Raw genomic sequence first — 20,883 nt, 5'->3', positions numbered from 1 at the left:
AGATCCCATAAATATCAAATTCATAACTCTCAAAATGACTTATAAAATATTAATCTGAAACACTTTTTTTTTGAACAATAGCCCCCCTAAAAATGAAACCCTACAACAAAGATAACCTTAGGACAATGCCAAAAATATGCATGAGAACAATAATCTCCACCAACTTTAAAAGATCTTAATGTCTGTATTTAAAGTATCATATTCCGGGGATTTCACTGAACTTAAGAACTACATCACCTAAATATTTGTATTTTGTTATTCACCAAAAGGATAATTTATTTTTTTAATTTATTCTTCTCTTTAATTTATTCTGTCAGCAATACATAAAAATTTTGATATTTTAACTTGGTGCTGCAGGCAGTGACTTATATATGTTTTTGTTTTGGAGGGGGCCCATATAACCGATATTAGGTAACCCCCCACTTTTTTCGTAATTTCAGTTTTTTTTGAAGGGGGGAGCAATAGTGCCCTGATCTTCTTTTTGTCGAGGTGAGGCAAGGACTTCATACTGTCACCCATTGGCGCAACCAAAAAATAGTGTTAAGGAGGGCACTCTTAAAAAATTGTCACTTCCAGTGAGAGGGGTGGAGGGAAATCCGGGGAAATTTTTTTGGAATTTTGTCCTTAGAAAGCTGTTTTAGACAGTGTTTGGTAATGTTACGGGTAGAAAAAAAAAACGGAAGGGGGGGCGGGGGCGGCTTTCTGCGAGAAATTTTTAAAAACTGAAATCTTTAAAATGCCATTATAGGCTATATTTTTTGACGTTAGTGTGATGAAACAACCCCTCCACTCAACTTTTCGAAATTGAAGTTCTAAAAACGCAGTTTCGGAATATGAGGTTCGGTTCTGAGGCTCTCTCTCCCCAAAAACTTTTGAAATTTAAGTCCTAAAAAACGAAGTTTTAAAGAGATATTCAGTGATACTAGATGGAGGGATTTAAACGCTCTCCACCTTAAATTTTTCGAAACTAGTTTTTTTCGCTTCCAGATATTACACGGGAGTAGTCGGACCCTCCGTCCGAAATTTTTTCGTAATTGGTGTCTTAAAACCGCGACTGTGGACTATATTTGGTAACGTTATAGGGGTTCGGCCATTTTTCGAAATTGAAGTTCCATAAAAGCTATCTTAAACGATTTTCGATGCTTTCAGAAGGCAAGGGATTTGGTATTGTCCCCTGAAAAATTTTTGACACTTAAGCCCTGAAAACTAGGTTTGAGAAGCTCTTTAATGGTTTTAGTGGGTGGAGGGGGCTTGCAAAGTGTAGCATTTTGAAGACTTTCCTATTTTTAGACCGACTCGGAAAAAAAGAATGGGACGAGGGGGGTGGGGGTGAAAGAAATATGAGATGTCGGACGAAATAACCTGATAAATAGTAACTTTTAATTTTTTTTTTATTTTAGGGTTCTTTTCAAAAGCAATTCAAACTTGTTCCCAAACATTAGGCATCTTTGGAAAGGAAGAATTCAAGAATCCTCCTCTGAAAGGTAAAACGCAATTTCAGGTCATCTTTGGAGACGTTTAGACGAAAGGAGAGGTTTCCGGGATCTTCCTCCGAAGCTTTTCAAAGCAGTTAAAGGCACAATTTCAGGCTATTTTTTGTAGTAACCTTAGTGAAGGGGTGTTGGTTCGGGGACCCTCCTCTGGAAATGTTCTGAAATTGATGTCTGAAAAACGCCTAAATAAATGCGTCTTTAGGACGTCAATTTCTGTCATTACTCCAACCGAACAACTGAAAATTATTTTAAGCAATTTCTTGCAGGGGACGCGAGTTAAGAAGAGAAACATTTTAAAGACCTTCTTTTTTAGACAGACTAGGAAGGGGAAAAAAAGAGTGAGGGGGGTAGAAAGAGAGGGGAACTTAATTTGCTAAGCAATAAGCTGCATCTGTTTTAAAAAAAAAAATAAATTTAAAGATTTCTTTTTGGGAGAATTAAAATCTTTTTTCCAACATAATTTGCTTTTCTTTTTGTTGAAATAACCTAGCTTTCCCAAGACATGTTCTTTTCTTGAGTAAAGGGTAAAGATCCCCTGACCCCTTTTGAACACCATTGCCTAGTACCATCCCAGCTAACGCAAGGTTCCCAAACTTTAATGATTCGCGCGGCACCCATTGAAGAATTAGAATTTTCTCACAGCATCCTATAGTCTGATTTTATGTATATATTATTGTTACTATGGTCCCTTTGCGGCACCCCTCACCTCCTCCTGCAGCACCCAGTTCGGAAGTCTCTGATCTAACTTTTTATAATTTTTACTATCACTATCATAATTATTTATTCTGTTTTTTTATCGTTGCTAAAAGTTTAGAAATTCTTTGTGAGCAACTAAAACCAAAATTAACTATCTTTAGCAAAAAAAAAAAAAAATCCAGATTTTGGAGGGGGCCCGGGCCCCCTCAGTCCTCCCTTATATACGCCCTTGGCTGTAGGAATGTCTTTAGTTTCTTCAAATGAGATGAGAATTATTTTTGTTCTAAAGATTAACATATAAAGAAAAGGTATTTTACTGAAAATGTTAATACTGTATTTTATAAAATACAAAATAACTAAAATCATTTAGCTTTAACCTAAAAATATACCATATTACCCTGCATTATCTGACATGCCGGAAAAAGCGAGATTGACCAGCATGCCGGAAAATTCGTGGTTTGTTTTGCAACAAAACAAAAATAACTTTACCCATTCAGTTCCAATCAGAAAGCACACCACTATAAGGGGGAAAAAAATAAATCCCGAAAGTAACCTTCTATCAAAAAAAATGTGCATTGCATATAATATGTGCATGTTATTTATTCATGGCAGGTCATTATTAATGGATTTAATTATGTGCCAATAAAGTAATAAATTCAGAATCAATCATTGTTACTGCAATTTGTTCATAATTCGCTTTAAATAAATTGTATTAGGTTCCTTTTAGAGAACTAAGTTTAATTTTTATTTATTGACTAGCTACGGTAAATTCTTGAGCACTGTTTTGGGGGTTGTAACTTACTGCTTAAATGCCTGCTTAGTTAGTTTTAATTTAATTTTTATAAAAATATTCGTTATCAAACAATACTTTACTTGATAAAATAACAAATGACATTGTTAGTAAATATTTTTAGAAAATTAAACTGCTTATTAACATTAATAAGATATTTATAGAACTTATATTCATTTTTAAGCTGAACATATATTTTCTGGTATTTTTTTTCTAACCTCAATTTTTCCGGCATGCCGAAAAAAGGACCAGGCAAGAGTTATTGAAAATCTGGTGACCGTTGAATTTTGCGGCATGTCGGATGATGCAGGGCAATATACGGTATGTTATACAGAAAACATTATCACAAAAAAGTTCTTATAAAGTCTTACACTGATAAAGGCCATTTTTTTAAAAAAAGATAAAGATTTATAAATAATTCTTTTCTAATTTTGAGCCTAATCCAATCATGTTTTTTTCCCCTCATTAGTACAAAACTAGAAAAAGGCATGAGGCTGAAGGCTACACTGAAAGTGGCATCTATGAAAGAAAAAACTCCCTGGGGCACCGTGAAAGGGTGTTAGTACCTCCCAATCCCTCCCCTCCTAAACCTTTGGTTTTAACATATATATGTTGTATAATATGAGTTCATGTACATGTAAGAACGGTTGGTATGAAACTCATTCCCCAGGAGTTAAATTATAGGCATGGTAGTGCCAAGCACAAAGATGAAAATCTGCAGCTTCACAGAATTATGAAAGTTGCACATGCATAAGTGTCTCACTTGCGAAAAAATTATTTAAGAACAGGGTTGAAAACAACAAAACTTATGTTAAATCTAAAGTAGTTGTTTTTTTTTATGCAATTTTTTTTCTATCACTGCAAGACTTCATAAAGTTATGAGATAAGTAACGGAAAATAAAACACATACTTCTAAAAGATTCACTGAGCCACCCACATTGTTGCGGTAATAATCTAAAGGTACTCTACAAGATTCACCAACAGCTTTTAAGGCAGCAAAGTGGACCACACATGAAAATGTATGCTGTAAGAAGTTCAAAGTTTATTTTTTGAGTAAAGTAACATACATTACAAAATTTTAAATTCAAACTTAGTTTTAAATTTCCAGTTATATTTAAAGCAAAAAACTTGACCGTAAACATAAATTTCAGCACTTTAATTAGGATCATATTATAAATTAGGAATTATCATTTTGAACCTATTTTTTTGGATTGATTAAAGACTGAAGGAAAAATTTAAAATGCTGCAAAACATGTGAATGGAAAAATTTAGAAATGAAATTTACAAAAGTACCTTAATTTATTGAGCATTGAGTGATTTTATGTGAGCTCTACTATATTAACAGTAATTCATTCCTTATTTCATTTTGTGACTGAATGGTTAAAAATAAACTGGAAGAGAAAAACATGTCCCAACTTTAGTTTTATTGTTCTATATGGCTCCACATAAAAAAATTAATTTCAACACTTTTAAAGACTTTAGCAAAAATTGAATAATACCTAGCTTGTTTTGTAGTATGCATTATGGCTGAATAATTAGGAGCGTTTCCTTTTTTTTCCTCTAGGATAATACAATTAGTTAAACATATGCTATTTTTTATGGAACAAAACAACTTTTTTCAAACATCTGTTTTAAATTGCATTCCTCAACTTATTCAATCAAATGTAGTTGGGACTTGGCATTTAAATGAAGTTTTTCTAATACATGAAATTACATCACTTAAATTTAAAGCATAGTATTCATAAAATAGAATAAATTAAACTTAAACAGCATCTAATGAAATATTATTCGCCAAAAAAATAACAGGAATAAAAACCTTTTGGAAAATTTGCTTCAAACTATCTTTGTTTAAAAGGTCAACCTCATAAAATGTAAGCTCTTTACCAGCCAAACATTGAACCCTTTTCAAACTCTCAGGCATAGTTTGGTCTTTGCCTATGATGTAAAAATAAAGATTAAGTTAATAACAGTTCACTAGAAATGCAAAGATCAATTGCAAAACGTAAAATATTCAAAATATGCAAATAGTTTTCAATAATCAAATTATATCAAAATAAGCTAAGAATTAAATAAGATGCCCATTTATACTGATCCACTTCATTCGAATAACACTGTAGACTGGTATTTTTGTTAGGCAGCCAGTGGTTACTAATACGCTGACCTCAAAAAGTTAAGGTACAACATGTTTTTTGAAGCTCACCATAAAAAAATGGCAGTAACAATAAAATGCTTAGTTTACATGAATGGTAATAATGAACTTGAAAACCATTTATAAAAAAAGGTTAATACCACTTTTATGTTTTAGAAAAGAACATATTTTTACGATTGAGAAAAAATATGCAAATATTGAGCTTTCGTACTTTTGTGTGTATTATGTGTTGATTTTCAAGCATTGTTGGCAGTATTGGTGACAATAGTCAATAAAGTTTAGAAAATGTCTCAGAGACGTCATTTACCAGATTTGTTAAGGTGTAGGGCATTTGGATGGAAATGGGATTGTCACAGGCTGATGCTGCTAGATGTCTCAATGTGTCTCATAGTAATGCTCAGCGACTTTAGGATCGATACCAATCTGAAGATTCTGTGTGCAGAAGACCTGTTCCAGGTCGACCACGAGCTACAGCACCTGTAGAAGACAGTTTTATAGTTTTTTCGGCCCGAAGTAGAAGAACCACTACTGTGCCGCAGCTCGTTCCAGACCACTTTGTAGCATCAGGAAGAAGAATCTCTGCTACTACAGTGCGAAATCGTCTTCACAATGCAGGTCTCTATGCAAGACAACCAGTTGTTTGTGTTCCCCTCAATGAACCACAGCGAAGGATCCGCTTATGTTGGGCAAGATAACATGTGGCCTGAACCCAGCAGCAATGGGCTTCAGTGCTCTTAACAGGCGAGTTCAGATTTACACTGAGAGTGATTCAGGCCGTCTACTGATCTGGAGGAATAGCGCAATAGATCCCATCAATCCAAAACTGTTGGAAGACCACAGTTATAGAGGTGGTGGAATCATGATTTGGGCAGGGATCTCGCTCGGTGGTCACACTGACCTCTATGTGTTCCATGGAGGAACTGACTGGTCTGGGATATCAGGATGGGATCCTTGATCCATATGTCTGCTCATATGCTAATGCTATTGGTAATGACTTCATTCTAATGGATTATAATGCACGACCTCACCAAGGTCAGATTGTTGAGGAGTATCTTGAAGATCACGGTTTGGGACAAATGGAATGGCCAGCTTGACCTCCAGATCTGAATGCGATAGGACATCTTTAGGACTATCTTTGCAGACAGACTGATGCTTTAAATCCTCCTCTGAGGTCCTTACATGAGCTGAAACAAGGCTTACTCTGTGTCTGGTCTTTGCTTCCTATTCCGGTGTCCGACAACATAATAAACAGCAAAGAAAATCGATGCCGCCAATGAATTCAAATTAGGGGGGACACATTCCATATTAGCACCCATTTTTGTAGTTTCTCTGACATTTTACTACATAAAACAGCAATGTTCTGTTTTCTTCAAGAAAGAACTTTTCTGCAAAAATTGCATTTTTTGTTATAAATCGTTTTTTTAATACACTTATACAAATTTCTATAACGCATTCTATAAAAAACCATTTAATGCACATATCTTCCAAATTTTTTGTTTCTAAATTCATTTGTTTGCAAATTAGATGCAAAAAAACGGTTGTACCTTAACTTTTTGAGGCCAGTGTATAAGAAAACTTGGTAGCGACTTAAACTGTTTGGTAGCTACAATAAAAGCCATTGGCTCCTGCCAGCAGCTATTAAGTCGATATAACCAGATTAATTTGATGGTGATTAATTTTTAATCATATAAAAAATGTTATGCATGGTTATTAAGAACTTATTTGCAGTATGATAACACCAAACAAAATCGAATTGCCCATGTTATTCTGCAAAATCTAGGCACACTGAGCTATCAAATTTAAATATTTTGATTAATACCTATCAACAGAAGTTTGTACTACTTACATTTTCCGAAAAATAATAACCTATAATAAATTCATAACAATTGCAATAAAGTTGAAAAAAAATAATTAAATGACTTTGTAAAATGAAAATTTAAATCGACACATTTAAGCCAGCATGTGTTGCAATGACTTCCAACTTTCAGAATTGTTAAAATATGTACAGGATACAAAAAGATTGAAAATTCAAACAGAACTTTCATATTTTGGTTTAGAATGCGCGCAATGTTCGGCATTTTTCTAAAACTAAAAAAAAATTTTTTTTTATTTTTTAATGTGCTGGAAACTGAAACTCGATGCAATACTTACTTATGCTGTAAATTACTTAATTCATTAAAAAATGGTTTTCAGTAAATTAACAGTTCAGCTTTATCTTTATTTAATGAATGGAAGCTCCAAAAATAAAAGGGATTGAAAAATAAAAAAAGTATGAAGGTTTTGATGAGTATCACTTTTTCAATATGCCGCTGATTTTAGAGCAAATTTAAGTAAGTTTAATGAAAAACAGCCTTTGACAAAAGCAGGGACCAATAGAAATTTTTAGAAATGCAAAAATTTCAATTTCAATATTTTAAAAATGGCGTGGATGGCGAATTAAGTTGCGTGTTAGGGAGCAGAAAATGAAGATCCTGTCTTGTGAGATGATCAGGATTGGCAATACCTCAGACAAAAATTAAAGAGAGGAGAAAGCTCATTCAAATGCTGAAATATTTCAGCAAAATAAATAGTTATGCAGGAAAAACACTTGATTTACTGCGAGTTGCAATGTCACAAGAGAAAATCGGAAAATGGTACTGTCATAGCAGTAATTCACAGAAAGTTCTCTTGTTGATATTTTATACATTTATCTCAGTATGGTTAATGCTATTATAAACTCATAGACAGTTACGGGAGTATTTTTGACCACCAATGCGCAGACAGGCACTAACAGTTTTGGTTGACATTTAAATTATTTTGCAGTCAATTGGCGAGTTGCGATCTCTAATCTGTACTTTTTCATTGCAGCTACTACATGAAACTTTCCTTAAAAAGAGAGGCAAAAGCAGATTATATCAGATGGAGCTTTGGATTTGCTCTTCCTGGTGCAAAATGAGATTGTTCAAAGGAAGTATTTGTCAACTGCAGGTTCTAATGTAAATGGTTGTTACTGAAAATTCCTACTCCTGTCAATAAGCTGGGTCATTGTTCCTAAATGCATCTTTTGTGACAAATTATTAAAAGTATAATATGCACTTAATTACAATAAGTGACAATTTTTGCGAAAAATGATAATTTTATCCAAAAGATGTTTGTAATTTTGAAAACATACTATTCTGAAAATTATATCCAGACAGAAGTTCTGTTCAATTTACAGAACAAACCCAATATATTTCTATTTATAGCTCAGAAAATCAATACTGAATGAAACTATAAAAACATTTTACAGAACATATCTTTGGTGGCTAATGCATTGTGGAGGTACACTCTTAAACATATTTTCAATATTTTTTTGAGCTTCTGTAACTCACTTTGATTTCTATGTAGGAATCTTTTTAGCATTCACTATACTCTCATAAAAAATAAAACTTAAAAAAACATTATAATTTGAAGCGTCAAAATAGAATAAACAATGAAATGTCTCCTTCGCAACGAAAAAATAGATTGTGGCTTATCCTATATCTTGAAATACAGGAGAACAAAAAAAATATTCGAGGTAATCAAATTTCAATACATCAAGAAATAAAAATTTCTTCATTTTTGAGGCCTCTCTTACAGTATTTTTTTAATGCACAAATACACAGAAAAGAGTAAGATCCCACCCATTTAATTCCAGCACTTACAAAAATTATTTGGCAAAATTAAACACTTTCTCAAGAAAGAGAGCTCTACTTACAGAAATTTTAGTATGGTTATTCTGAAAATGTTAAAACCCTGTCAAAAGCATGGGTGCAAGTTTGGTGATGTGTTCAAGACGGAAAATATTTCAGCCCCCCCCCCCCCCCCCCCCCGCATGCGAGCTTAAGGAAAAATTTGTATGTATAAATGTTGTAGATTTTAACAATGCCAGTTTTGGAATCTGTTTGATTTAAATTTTAAGCCTTAAAATTGTAATATTTAAGTGATTTGACATCACAATTCCAAAAACTCTAAAATCCGGGAATAAAAAGAGGGGGGGGTCTCCCCCAGAATTTTTTTCAAATTGAAACCCAAAAAACGCTATGGTAGGCCATTTTGGTAAAGTTCAGGGAAAGGAGGGGTTCAGGGACTCTTACATCAATTATTTCAAACTGATAGTCCCAAAATCACAACATTGGGCAAACTTCAAAAAATATTAGAGAAAGGGGGGGGGACGCTATGGGCTTTTCCTGAAATTGAAGATTTAAAAACGAAATTGTAATTTAAATTTCATAACGTTTATACGCTTTTTGAATGCACTATTGAAGGGATGGAGTTCAGGAACCCACCCTCGGTAACATTTCGAAATTGAAGTTTCAAAAACGCAATTTTAGACGATGTTGGATAATGTAAGGGGTAAAAGCGTTTGCAGCACCCCACCATTAGTTTTTTGCCGATCGTAAACATTTTTATTGTAGCAATAAAATCGCTTAGGACATAAGATTTTCACTTTTGCAACATAAATGAGTTCTGATCGGAAAGTCTACTCAAGGTAGCGCCAACAAACTAGAAAAGAAGGAAAGGTGGGGGAAGGATAAGGCCGACTAATGATAATGAACTGTCACCATACCCCCACACAGTCTTCATTTGAAAAAGAATTCTTTTATAAGATAGCAGGTGGTGAAATTAGCAATAAAAAATCGCTTCAGTGAAGTAGATATATTTTTTAAACAAGGTACCCTTTTCAACATTCATTAATTAAAAAAAGAAACAGGGGAACTGAATCCTGACCCCAGGCAGGGTTCCCGAATCACATCCCTCTTAAGGCACTCAAATATAGTCTAAAGTGGCGCTTTAAATATTTCAGCATCAAAGAATTTTCGGAAGAGAACTCCCGAAACCCTTCTTCTGAATTCACCATAAATATCCTAAATTTCAGTTTTTAAGGCTTCAGTTTCCAAATTGTTTTGTAGGAATAGTATCCCTCTTACATATAAACATGACTTATGACCGCCTAAAAATTTTAGTACTTTAATTTTGGAAACTTTTTGAAAGAATCTTCCTATATCCTTCCCCCTTAAGTCATTCAAAGATAGCCCAAAACAAAGCTCTAAAAATTTCAGAAACGAAAATATTTCAGCCTGGGGGTGCGGAATACCCCCCCCCCCCTCTCATTGTGTTTACTAAATGCAGTGTAAGTTTTTGTTTAAGATTAATTTTTCTATTGAGAGAGCAACTCCCTTCCACACATCGCCAATGACAACCCAAAGTTTTAAGACTTCAATTTCGAAAACGTTTCGAGAAAGACCCCTGAATTCCCTAACTCTTAACTCGCTCAAAAAATAGATAAAGTAGCATTTCAATACTTCGGGGAGAGAGACCCCCCCCCCCCCTCCGAACTCTTTCCTCTAAGTTCACTAAATTTTACTTAAATTTGCGGTTTCCACTTTTCATCACCGAAGATTTAAGAATTTAAATTCAAAAACGTACTGAGAGAAAACCTTCGAATTCCCTCTTCTTAAGTCTTCCAAAGATTACCTAAAGCTGAGTACTTCAGCTTTGAATATTTTTTGGGAAAGGAGAACCCCGATCCCCAAGATGGTCTAAAGTTGCGCTTTTAAGACTCCAGTTTCGGAATTTCGCCTAAAGAGAGCCACCTCCCTCCCTCTTGACATTGCCAAAGACAGCATAAAAGTTTTAAGACTTCAATTACAAACACTTTTCGGAAGAGGGTCGCAAATGCCCTTTAACTTAAGTCATTTACTTATAGCCTCAAATAGTTTTTAATACATCAGCTACAAAACATTTTCATGTTAGAACATCAAAACCATCTCTCATAAATTCACCAAAGATTGCCTAAATTAGTGTTTTTAAGTCTCCAGTCTTCGATTTTTTTTTTAACCTCCCCCTCCCCACTTTTACATCATTAAAGACAGCCTAAAACTTTTTGACTTTTAAATTTTTAAGGGTTTGCAGAGGAGAAATATTGAACCACTCCTAGCTTCAAAAATATTTTCAATTCAGTTTTTCGATATTTTATACTGTAACCCGTGAGTAACCCCCCCCCCCGCCTTAGATTGTCCAAGATATCAACGTTTTAAGATCGCAGTATTGCAGGTTAATTTGCGAACAGATTACCCTCTTTGCAAGAGCAGCGTTTTTTCGCTAACTCCTGCTCCGTTATTTTTCTTCTTTCCTTTACTCTACCCCCCCCCCCCTCCCATATTCCCATTCTAGCGAGTGTTAGATTCAATGACAGAATTTAGTGTTTCCTCAAGTCTTTGCCAAAAATGCAGGAACGGTTGCCCATCGGTGTTTCCAACCAGCTTGAAATCCCCCCCCCCCCCCCGAATATTTCCAAAATTTCCATTTTCATTAAAATCTCCAAAATCCTTGATAGTTTCCGTTTTACCTGGTATGTGTACGCCCTTTGATGTGGCGAAAATATTTCATCTTGTCAGCAATCACTCTCAATCGGTGATGGATCTCAACTCTTAAGACATTTTAAGAGCATACATAATTTTTATTTATGCGTGTAAAGTTTGCAAAAAAAAAACCGTAAATGAAAAAAATGAATGGATGATCGAAAATAGCATGAGAAAAGGCTAAATTTTCAATTAGAGCCGATTGCTTCGAAAAATCAGGGAGAATAGCGAGCAACTCCTTGGTCAATGCAGTGAGTTGGAAATAACAAAGCTACACCTAAAAAAAAGTCAAACGGCACGAGTCGAAAAGCCACTCCTCCAAAAGCATGTTGCAAACAAAACGAGCCCATGGCGGAAAACCGAGAGAATGTCGATGTAAATTCGTGGTTATGGAACGGTTCAGTAATATTAAAGCATATTTTTCAAACACTCAATTTTTCTTTTTTCATTAAAAACTAAAAGAAAGTCATCGAATTTCTTTCCGTACCGACCTCCGTCTCGGAAATTTTGTCAAGACGGAAATCCGTCCTGAGACGGAAAGTCTTGCACCCATGGTCAAAAGAAGTCTCAACCACTGGGTATAAAACTCCTTGATTTTTTTTTTTTTTTTTTTGGAAGGAAGATTAGCAAAGACATCCTATTTTCGGTAATGTTCTAAGATTTTTTTCTGGTTCGACATTAACTGTTGATAATGTGTTTGGAGGTATTCCACACTTCAGTGCCGAGCCTTTAATTAAATGCAGGATTTTCTTTCCACATTTTTCTTCAATTGCTAAAAATTTCAGGCTTTTTTTTTTTGTAAAAATTGAGCATACAAAAATCTATAAAAAGATATCATAGATTCATCAGAAATTCTCTTGCATGCTGTCTTAAATACAAAAAAGGAATAACCACGACATGTTTCATCAAAATCCAAGGCAATGGGAGTTAACTCCCATTTTCCCCGATTGATTTGACCCAACAACTAAAATCAAGTTAAGAAATGTATAAACTAACGAAATTAAAACGAAAATAAGCCATTTTAAGTTAGCATATTTTGAAATACCGACTAACTTTGAAAATAATTGAAACCTTCACAGGATGCAAAATGACTGAAACCTCAAATAAGACAAGCAATTTCCGGCAAAGCAGACAATCAATGTTGGCATATTTCTAAACATCACGTGAAAGATTACAAGGTAAAATAGGAGAAGCAAGGAGCAAAGACTAAAAAATATAGGAAATTCGAAAACAATAAGAATTTTTTCAGTTTAAGAAAATATAGGACTATAAGAGCACTGCATTAAAGGTCTGTATAAAAATTTATCAAAATATTCAAAAGAAAATAAAATAAGAGTGAAAAGCTAAACTTACCAGGTTTAGAATTTGAGAAATTGTCAACAGCAACAACACTATACCCATTTTTCAATAACTCTAGAATTGAATGACTTCCTACATAGCCAGCACCACCAGTTACGAATATCTCAGTCTTTTCATTATCATTCATTTTCAATCGCTAAAGCTCTAAAAAAGAAATGCATTCTATGACATTTTGGATGGGTAACAAGAATCTTTGTAATTTCATTGATTTGTCAAATGACAATCCGTGAGAATCCCGTGATTTCTACCATGATAACCTCAAGGTGTCTGTGATTTAAATCAGCGATTTTAATTATGTTCTCAATCAATGAATTTTTAAATATTCTATTTAAGTCACTTTTTATTTTATATCCTCAAAATCTTCTCAAAACATAAGTCTCATTAATTTTGGCATTTTCTTAGTCAGTGTTATATTCCTTCTTTACATTTGATTTTGTGCAGAGAAAATTAAGAAATCCATATTAATTAAGAAAGGGAAAGAATGCCCAACTGGTACACAACTTAGTTCACTTCAGATCAGCTAATTTTGTTTAGATAAATGAAACTAGAAGATTCTTCATAATTTTTCGTCTGCAACAACCCAAAATATCTCGCTTTTAAAATCACGAAAATTGGAAATTAACATTTTGCAAAAAAAAAAAATCATAAGTAGATCATTCTGTTAGTGCAAAAGCGGTGGTGAGGTTTTTGTTCCCTTTTTTTAAGCTTCTAATTTGTTAAAATAATTGTAAATTATTTTACGTATTGCAGTTGAATGCATAGCTGATTTAGCGGATATTTTCATTTATATACTTGCCGTAATGGATTAAAGGTCAAGATTTACGGTCGCCACTCGCCACGTGGCGACTCAGTTTTCAAAATTGGCGACCCCAAAAAATTTCTACAGTCGCCAACTTTTTTGGGGAGTTATTTTTATTTTAAATTCCAAGAAAAGAATTCCACACCACTCCACAGATGCATCAGTACAATAAAGATTCACCGATAGAGACCGTACTCTGACTGAATGTTGTTTATTTTACAAAACTTGCATGTTCTTTCTCAATGCCTGCCTGTATGTTGGTTACTTTACGCTGCTTGAATGTTCCTCTTACCCGATTCAAGCCATGTAAAATAAGCAAGAATACAGTGAATTAGGAAGCCATTTGCACAAGATTAGAGCGTTTGCTTCTTTGTCTTGACTCTTTGTTTTCAAGTAATTAGCTTACTATAATCATGATTTCAAGAAGAAATTATTATATTTTAGATTATATTTCAGATTAATTTTGATTATGCCTTCAAAGTAATTACCTTTTCACGTTTTTAGTTTAGTTGCTCAAATGGTATATTAAATTGAAACTTTATTCTTTTACATCGTATTATACACCGCCTCCGATTATACGAAGCTTTTTTTTTCTTCAGGCCCATTTTAGGACCTGCAGATTGTAGGCCGCCCGCGGATAATACGCAGGTTTCGTACGCTCTGGGAACACTCTGGTTTTTGCCCCTCAATAGTTCCAAAGAAAAAAATTCCTAGGGTGAACAGGAATTATGCACAAATTTAACGGGAGAAGAACGTTTTCCTGCATCTAAAGCACAAGCCTAAGGATGGTAGGGTCAGTTGGGAAAATCATTTTTTAATCGAAAAGTCTTTTCAGCTAGAAACGTAGTCGCCAGTTTTGGTCATTCATAAGATGGAAGTAGACACGATCATTAAATGCCTAAGTTTCCAAAAACAAAGCAGAATTGGATGTTCTCTTTTTCTGCAAACGAATGAAAACAACGCAAAATGTGCTGCAACTTTTTTTTTTTAAATTTTATTTTAAATATGTAATTTTTTTGAGAAATGAAATATTTTGTTCTTAAAACTTCATCTTATCCTCATTGCCTTGGACGCAAATGTGCTAAAAACTTTTCAACTGAATTGTAGTTTCACGAAGATTTATTTTTAAATTGTGTTCATGCTACAAATTCAAAAAAATATTTCTTAATTTTTGTCGTAGCCGCCATGGGCGCCCATGTGCAAAGTTGAAAGGGGGGCTCAAATATTTCCCCCATGGTTTAGCTGCATATTTTCCACGTGGAAACCGATTTCAGGGCAGATTAGAGTCATTAAAATTTGACATTTTTAATTACTTATTCATTAATGGCTGGAGAAAAAATGTTTTTACAAGTTTGCAAAGAAATAAGTACTTAAAGGAAGGAAGTTTTAATTTCAAAGGGGGGCCTTGAGGCCCCCCTTGCCCCCTATATGGGCGCCTTTGGTAGCCGCCATATTTGGTCATTCCCAAGATGGCAGTACACAAGTCTTTTTAAGTCCCTAAGTTTTAGAAAATGGCATTGGATGTTTATTGCATTGCAAACAATTCATAACAACGAACAATGTGCCCTTTTTTCCGGGTAATTCATAATTATTTTCTGGAAAAAAGCAAAATTTTATCTCCAGAACATTTTTTTTTAATTCTAATTGATTTAGACACTTATGTGCTAAAAATCGACAATTTTATCTTATAATTGTAGCTTTATAAGGATAAAATATTATTTATAACTACTTTTATGCTACAAATTCAAAAATCTACTCATTATCTTTAATTTTTTGCTTAGTCGCCATATTTGGTCGTTTGAGATGGAAATAGACAAAAATTTACAAAAACGTAATTAGATGTTTATCTCAATGTATATTGAAAGCAATGTCTATTGAAAGTAAATGTGCAAAAAAGAAAATTTTTAATTTTAATTCAAGCATCCTTTATATGCAAAAGGAAAAAAACTGATTATTGGCATTGGCCTATGATCGACGGATGTTGACTTTTGTTAGAATGCATTACATGGTAAGCCCATCGATGCAACAATTTAAACATATTTATACTGAAAAATACCTTTATACTTTGCTCAATATGTTTTGTGTTACATACTAATAAGAAAATAAAAAGAAGAATCGTAAACCAAAAGCGAAGAAAGATTGCTGCCGATTACAGCAAAATGCTAATATGCATGACATGTGGCATCAAAAAAATGCTAAAATAAGTTGAAAGTACTTTGTTTTTGACAAATAGTAAACAAATGAAAACAAATTTGAACAAAATGGAAAAAAAATAAATAAATAAAAAAAACTTAAATTGTGACAGAAATGTTTTTAAAAAAATCCAAGTTCTTTTTTATTATTATTATTTTACAAGTGGAAAAGTTTCAGTTCTTACGCATTGCTACTTTGAACAATTTTGACTATTTTGAAAACATTGTTACTTAAACTTAATTTTGAATGAACTGAGTAACCTGGAATTTTCTAAAAAATAACATGGAAAACCCGAAAAATTCGGGGATTTTTTTTTAACCAAAAGTGTATGAACCCTGTATTACTTTTTTCAAATTTTTTTTCTAAAACAGTTTTATGTTTTGCTTTAAATCTTGTTCTGAAAGTATGAAAATATTATGCATATTTTGGCCCTTTAAACGTGGGGGAAAAAAAAACACCATATTGTATGTCTTTTATGTAAACCCTCGAAGGTCGTTCCGATCCTATTTGATTCCCAATTAATTCAAACAGCCTTTATTCTGAAAATCGTCAAAATAGGAAGACAAATTATTTAATTTAAAACTTGGAAAAGCAATTTGGTTTTTTCCGCACAAAGCCCCCTCCCCCACGCCCCATTTTAACATTCCTTTGCCGTAATCAAAGTTCCTTGTTGTCCCATAAATCCTTTATTTCATTAAAAATCCTATACATCATTAAAAATAGAAAGGAAAAAACTATATTTCGATAAACTATATCTTATATTTCTGCTGTGATGTGGATGCTAATACTCGCGATCAATTAGAAATACGTTCCATTGAAAATCGTTTAGACAACAAAGGCTAGTTTCTATTTATTCGAATAACTGTTGCAATTTTTTAATTTTCAATTGCATCAGATTAAAATATAAGCTAAATAGCCAGTCCTTTGATCGTTTTCCCTTCATAGTCATCCTAACATGGAGACGCTGCATATGGAACGTAGTCGCCATGTTTGGTCATACTCTTCATTTAAATAATGCAAAAAGAATGGGGTTTTTTTTTTGGAAATATATTCTTGCTAAATGCCAAATTGTATATTACTGGAGGAGGTTTGTAGTTAATTATTTTTATGCAAGAAAAAAAAACAATAATCTTAATTATTGAAAAAATTCAAATCATATGTTTATCTAATATTTTTTCTATTCCCTTCGTGCTAATTTTCTTACAGTTAATTCTTTTCATTAAACTAGTTACCTGAAAAGTGCATGTTGATTTTTACTGCCATGGTGTTTGAAATGATTTACAAAAAGATTTTAAAGGAATTTGTTGTTGTTTTTATGGGAAATATTTTTTTTTTCACTGTGGGACCATGGTACTGTGTACACTACTTTATTTTTGGTTTAATGATTTTTTTTTCTTATGAAACTTTAAAATGGGTGGAATGAACCATTCGCTTTAGGAGCTCCCAACCCAATCCCTCTTATATTTCCATGATTAATATAATTTATATTTCTTGTTAGCATTCCTTTAGCATCACTTTCATAATATTTGTTTCAAAAAATACAAATTGAAATCCCCCCCCCCCTTCTCGTACTAGAGCGCTGTTTTCGAAACCCAGTGAAACTGGTGGCCACCAAGTTTTTTGAGTCTAGTGGCCATTGACCACTTGAAAATTTTCTGAATCTTGAGGTCTATAATGGATTTCAGTTCAAAAGAGTCATTTTAAATACATACTTAGCACCCCAGTCAGCATCAGCTTGACTACTTGTACAGGGTGGCGACAGAAACTGAAAAAAAGTTCCCTGACTTTTCCCTGATTTCCCTGATTAAGTTCACCAAATTTCCCTGATTTATATTACCAATGAGAATGGTTTTCTTTCTTTGCTTTACTTGAAATCCATTGTATGTTTGTATAAAATGCAGTATTTTAAACGTTTTAAGTTGTGTAAAGTTGTTGAACTAAAGATATTTTTTAAAAAGATGCTACTCTTTTAAAAAAATGTTTTTTTAAAAAAATGACAATTTTTTCGGGGAGGGGGGGGGAACCTACAAAACAGTATATTAAATTTTTATACACGGAAAGATTATAGACAATTAAAAAAAAAAAAACAAATACTTTACTTCCAGAACCCACTTAGCATAAGAATTTTAAGAAACTATTAAAATTACTCTTAAAAACATATGTGTACTTATGATAGAACTAAAAAGTAATTGAAATTATTTTGAATTAAGTTTTCAAACAGTATAATAATTGTTGCAAGAATAACAAGTAATAGTGAAAGAATAGAAGTAATGTAGTTATTCTTATATAACTAATTGGCATATTTATGCAAAACTGATGAAACCATTTGACATCCATTCATAGGGAGCTTTTCTTTAATCAAGAACATAGGTTTTAATGAATGAATACAGCATTTTAACAATAAAAAAATAAAGATATTTACTTAAGTACACAAGTTAACTTTATTTCAAATGATTTCAGTATGTAACGAAAAAAAAATCTTAGATTGCTTTTGTAACAAACAACTTTGAAATGCAAGAAAAAAAAAAGAAAAAAAGCAATTAGTTAATTTCAAAATATATAAAAGAATAATACAACTTGGTTATAAAATTAAAGAATTATACTTAAGTCTGAAGAAAAGAAAACCATTACAATCTGCTGTGACAAAAAATGGTATAACGGCAAAAAGCAAAGTTATTTTAATTTAAAGTTCAATTTTAGCAAATAAATTAAAAACCCGAAGAAGTAATAACTTTTAAGCTTTTATAGTATTAATTCAAAAAACAAAGATTTATTCCTGAAATAATGATTACAGTACTTAATTACTTCGAGACAATGGAATAAAGGCAAAGGAGCTAAGACATTAATGAAGGCTTCCTCTTTGCCTGTATGGTTGTTTATTTTACATAGCATTGAAATTGTAAAAGGAAATTTCAAGCTAGGTAAAATAAACAACCTAACAGTAAAATAAACAATCTTAGGAAGTTCATCCTGTGGTTAATAAGTAAGATTCAATACTTTGACGTTGAGGAAAAAAGATGCACAAATATGCGACAGTATATAATTGCACCTCATTAATTTAACATTATGTTTAACAGATAATTGGCGGAAAATGCGTAGGGAATTAGAGTACTTAATTTTGTAAATTAAAAAAAAAAAATTTCTTCATAAAATCAATTTTCCCTGATTTTTTGCTATTTTTTCAAAATTCCCTGATATTTCCCTGATTTTTTCCCTGATTAGTAAAGTTCCCTGACTTTTCCCTGATCTGTCGCCACCCTGTTGTATTTAATGTAGGATGTTTTTTTTTTTTTTTCTTTTTTTCCCATCATAAAAGTACATTTGTTATTCTCTTCATTCACTCTTAGACTATGCAAAAAAGAACAAAATCATGATTTTTGTATTTAGATTTTAGAAAGTGTGTTGTTACTATATGCAGTTCTCCAAGAAACTGCCCCCCCCCCCCCATAAATCTGCCCATGACTTTTGGGCAGTTTTTACTAGTGTCCAAAACCTTGCCAACCCTGTTTATAACATAACATGCTGCCATGATTATCAGTTATCAAATCATATACCAGTGGAAATAATGTGTAATTGTCCATTTATGCAGAATTGCAGATAAACAGAAATCAAATTATTAATTTGTTATATTAATTTTTAATGCTTTTAGAATTATTTAACTCATTTTTCATTCATTTTAAATTAATAATTATACTTAATGTTGATAAATGTACAATATTCAATGGAAATGCACTTACATTTCATCAAATTAATAGACATTTTGTTCTAAAATGACATAAAATTCAAATGTTAGTTTAAAATATTTAACCAAATATTCAATATTTGGCTGAACATTTGGTACTTGGGTCATTTCACGGTATTTTTGACATTTATGTAGAGTTCATAACGTGACCTTCTTTTGCCATAACTTTTTAATTTACTGTCTGATTACCATATTATTTTATTTTGAGCTTTTCCTACCAACACACAAACTCATATTAAAATAATTTGCAAATCAAACAGTAAATTAAAAAGTTATGGCAAAAAAAGGTCACGTTACGGACTCTACATAAATGTAAAAAATACTATGAAATGACCCATTTAGTAAAATATGGCATTTGGTGCATCTCGAATTAAAACTATAACATATTGCCAGTATTCTGGTAAAACTGATCTCAGGCCTCCAATACTGTCTTCTACACCTGTTAGATGTAGGTGAAAGCAAAAAATAAAAAATTAACTACACATAAACAATCAGGAATCTTTAATTGGGAATAAAGAATCTTTAATTGTTAAAAAAAAAAAAAAGTTCAGAATTACCTATTGATTTCTAGAATTTAATGTTGAAAAATATTTGAAATGAAATGACCTACTTTATTTATATTTTTATATACTAAAACAACACAGAACACAAAATATAAACTTGTAATTGCAAATAACATGACACTACTGCCACTTTAAGACTAACTTTTTAATGACATGAAAAAGAAGTTTTTTAACGTGTAATACATGAATGGCAGCACAAAAATCAGTTTAAAAATTAGTTAATTTCTTTCATTCAACGCATTCTTAAACTCAAAGGTAAAAAAAGAATAGCTCTAATACCGACAGAATAACATAAAAAATGTATATATTTATTTAAAGAATACATTAACAAGAAATCGGAGCAATAATATTCACAAAACAGCATGGTAAATTGTACAAGGAAGCATTTTTTCCAAAGTCATACTGTTAACCTACCGCTTAGAAACAGAGAATAGTACAACGCAATGCAATCTTGCACACGTGTACGCATTATGTCATCCTAAGCCGTCACTTATCATAAGATTAAATTACACAGAGATCTCACTTGCGCAGCAGTAGCAAAAACAAAACCCATCGTAAACTTTTAAATTTTGCTACTCGGGTTCCCGAATCCATATTTTTTTTTTTTTCCGCTCAATAACTCATTTCTTTTCACACAATGCGTGCATTTCTTTTGTTTACTGTAGGAGAAAAAACAATAAAACTATGAATATTACAATCAGTCAAATATTTTTATCCTTCTTGTTTACATTAGTACA

At 32.5% G+C, this 20,883-nt stretch overlaps 1 protein-coding gene across 1 annotated transcript in view; it reads right to left on the bottom strand.

Annotated features, from left to right (window-relative positions):
• Positions 1-20,883, bottom strand: part of LOC129218330 (UDP-glucose 4-epimerase-like) — a 76,107-nt gene extending 55,224 nt beyond the window's left edge. The window contains exons 1-4 of the mRNA XM_054852565.1: positions 20,561-20,883; positions 12,844-12,993; positions 4,796-4,914; positions 3,890-4,003 (exon numbers count right to left, since the gene is read on the bottom strand). Of these exons, the coding sequence (XP_054708540.1) occupies positions 3,890-4,003; positions 4,796-4,914; positions 12,844-12,976 (366 nt within the window). The 5' untranslated portion in view covers positions 12,977-12,993; positions 20,561-20,883. The remainder of the gene's footprint in view (positions 1-3,889; positions 4,004-4,795; positions 4,915-12,843; positions 12,994-20,560) is intronic.

The sequence above is a fragment of the Uloborus diversus genome, chromosome 3, assembly GCF_026930045.1.
Source record: "Uloborus diversus isolate 005 chromosome 3, Udiv.v.3.1, whole genome shotgun sequence".
Taxonomy (NCBI): domain Eukaryota; kingdom Metazoa; phylum Arthropoda; class Arachnida; order Araneae; family Uloboridae; genus Uloborus; species Uloborus diversus.
The sequence above is the reverse complement of the archived record's forward strand: the minus strand, read 5'-3'. Positions and strand labels throughout refer to the sequence as shown.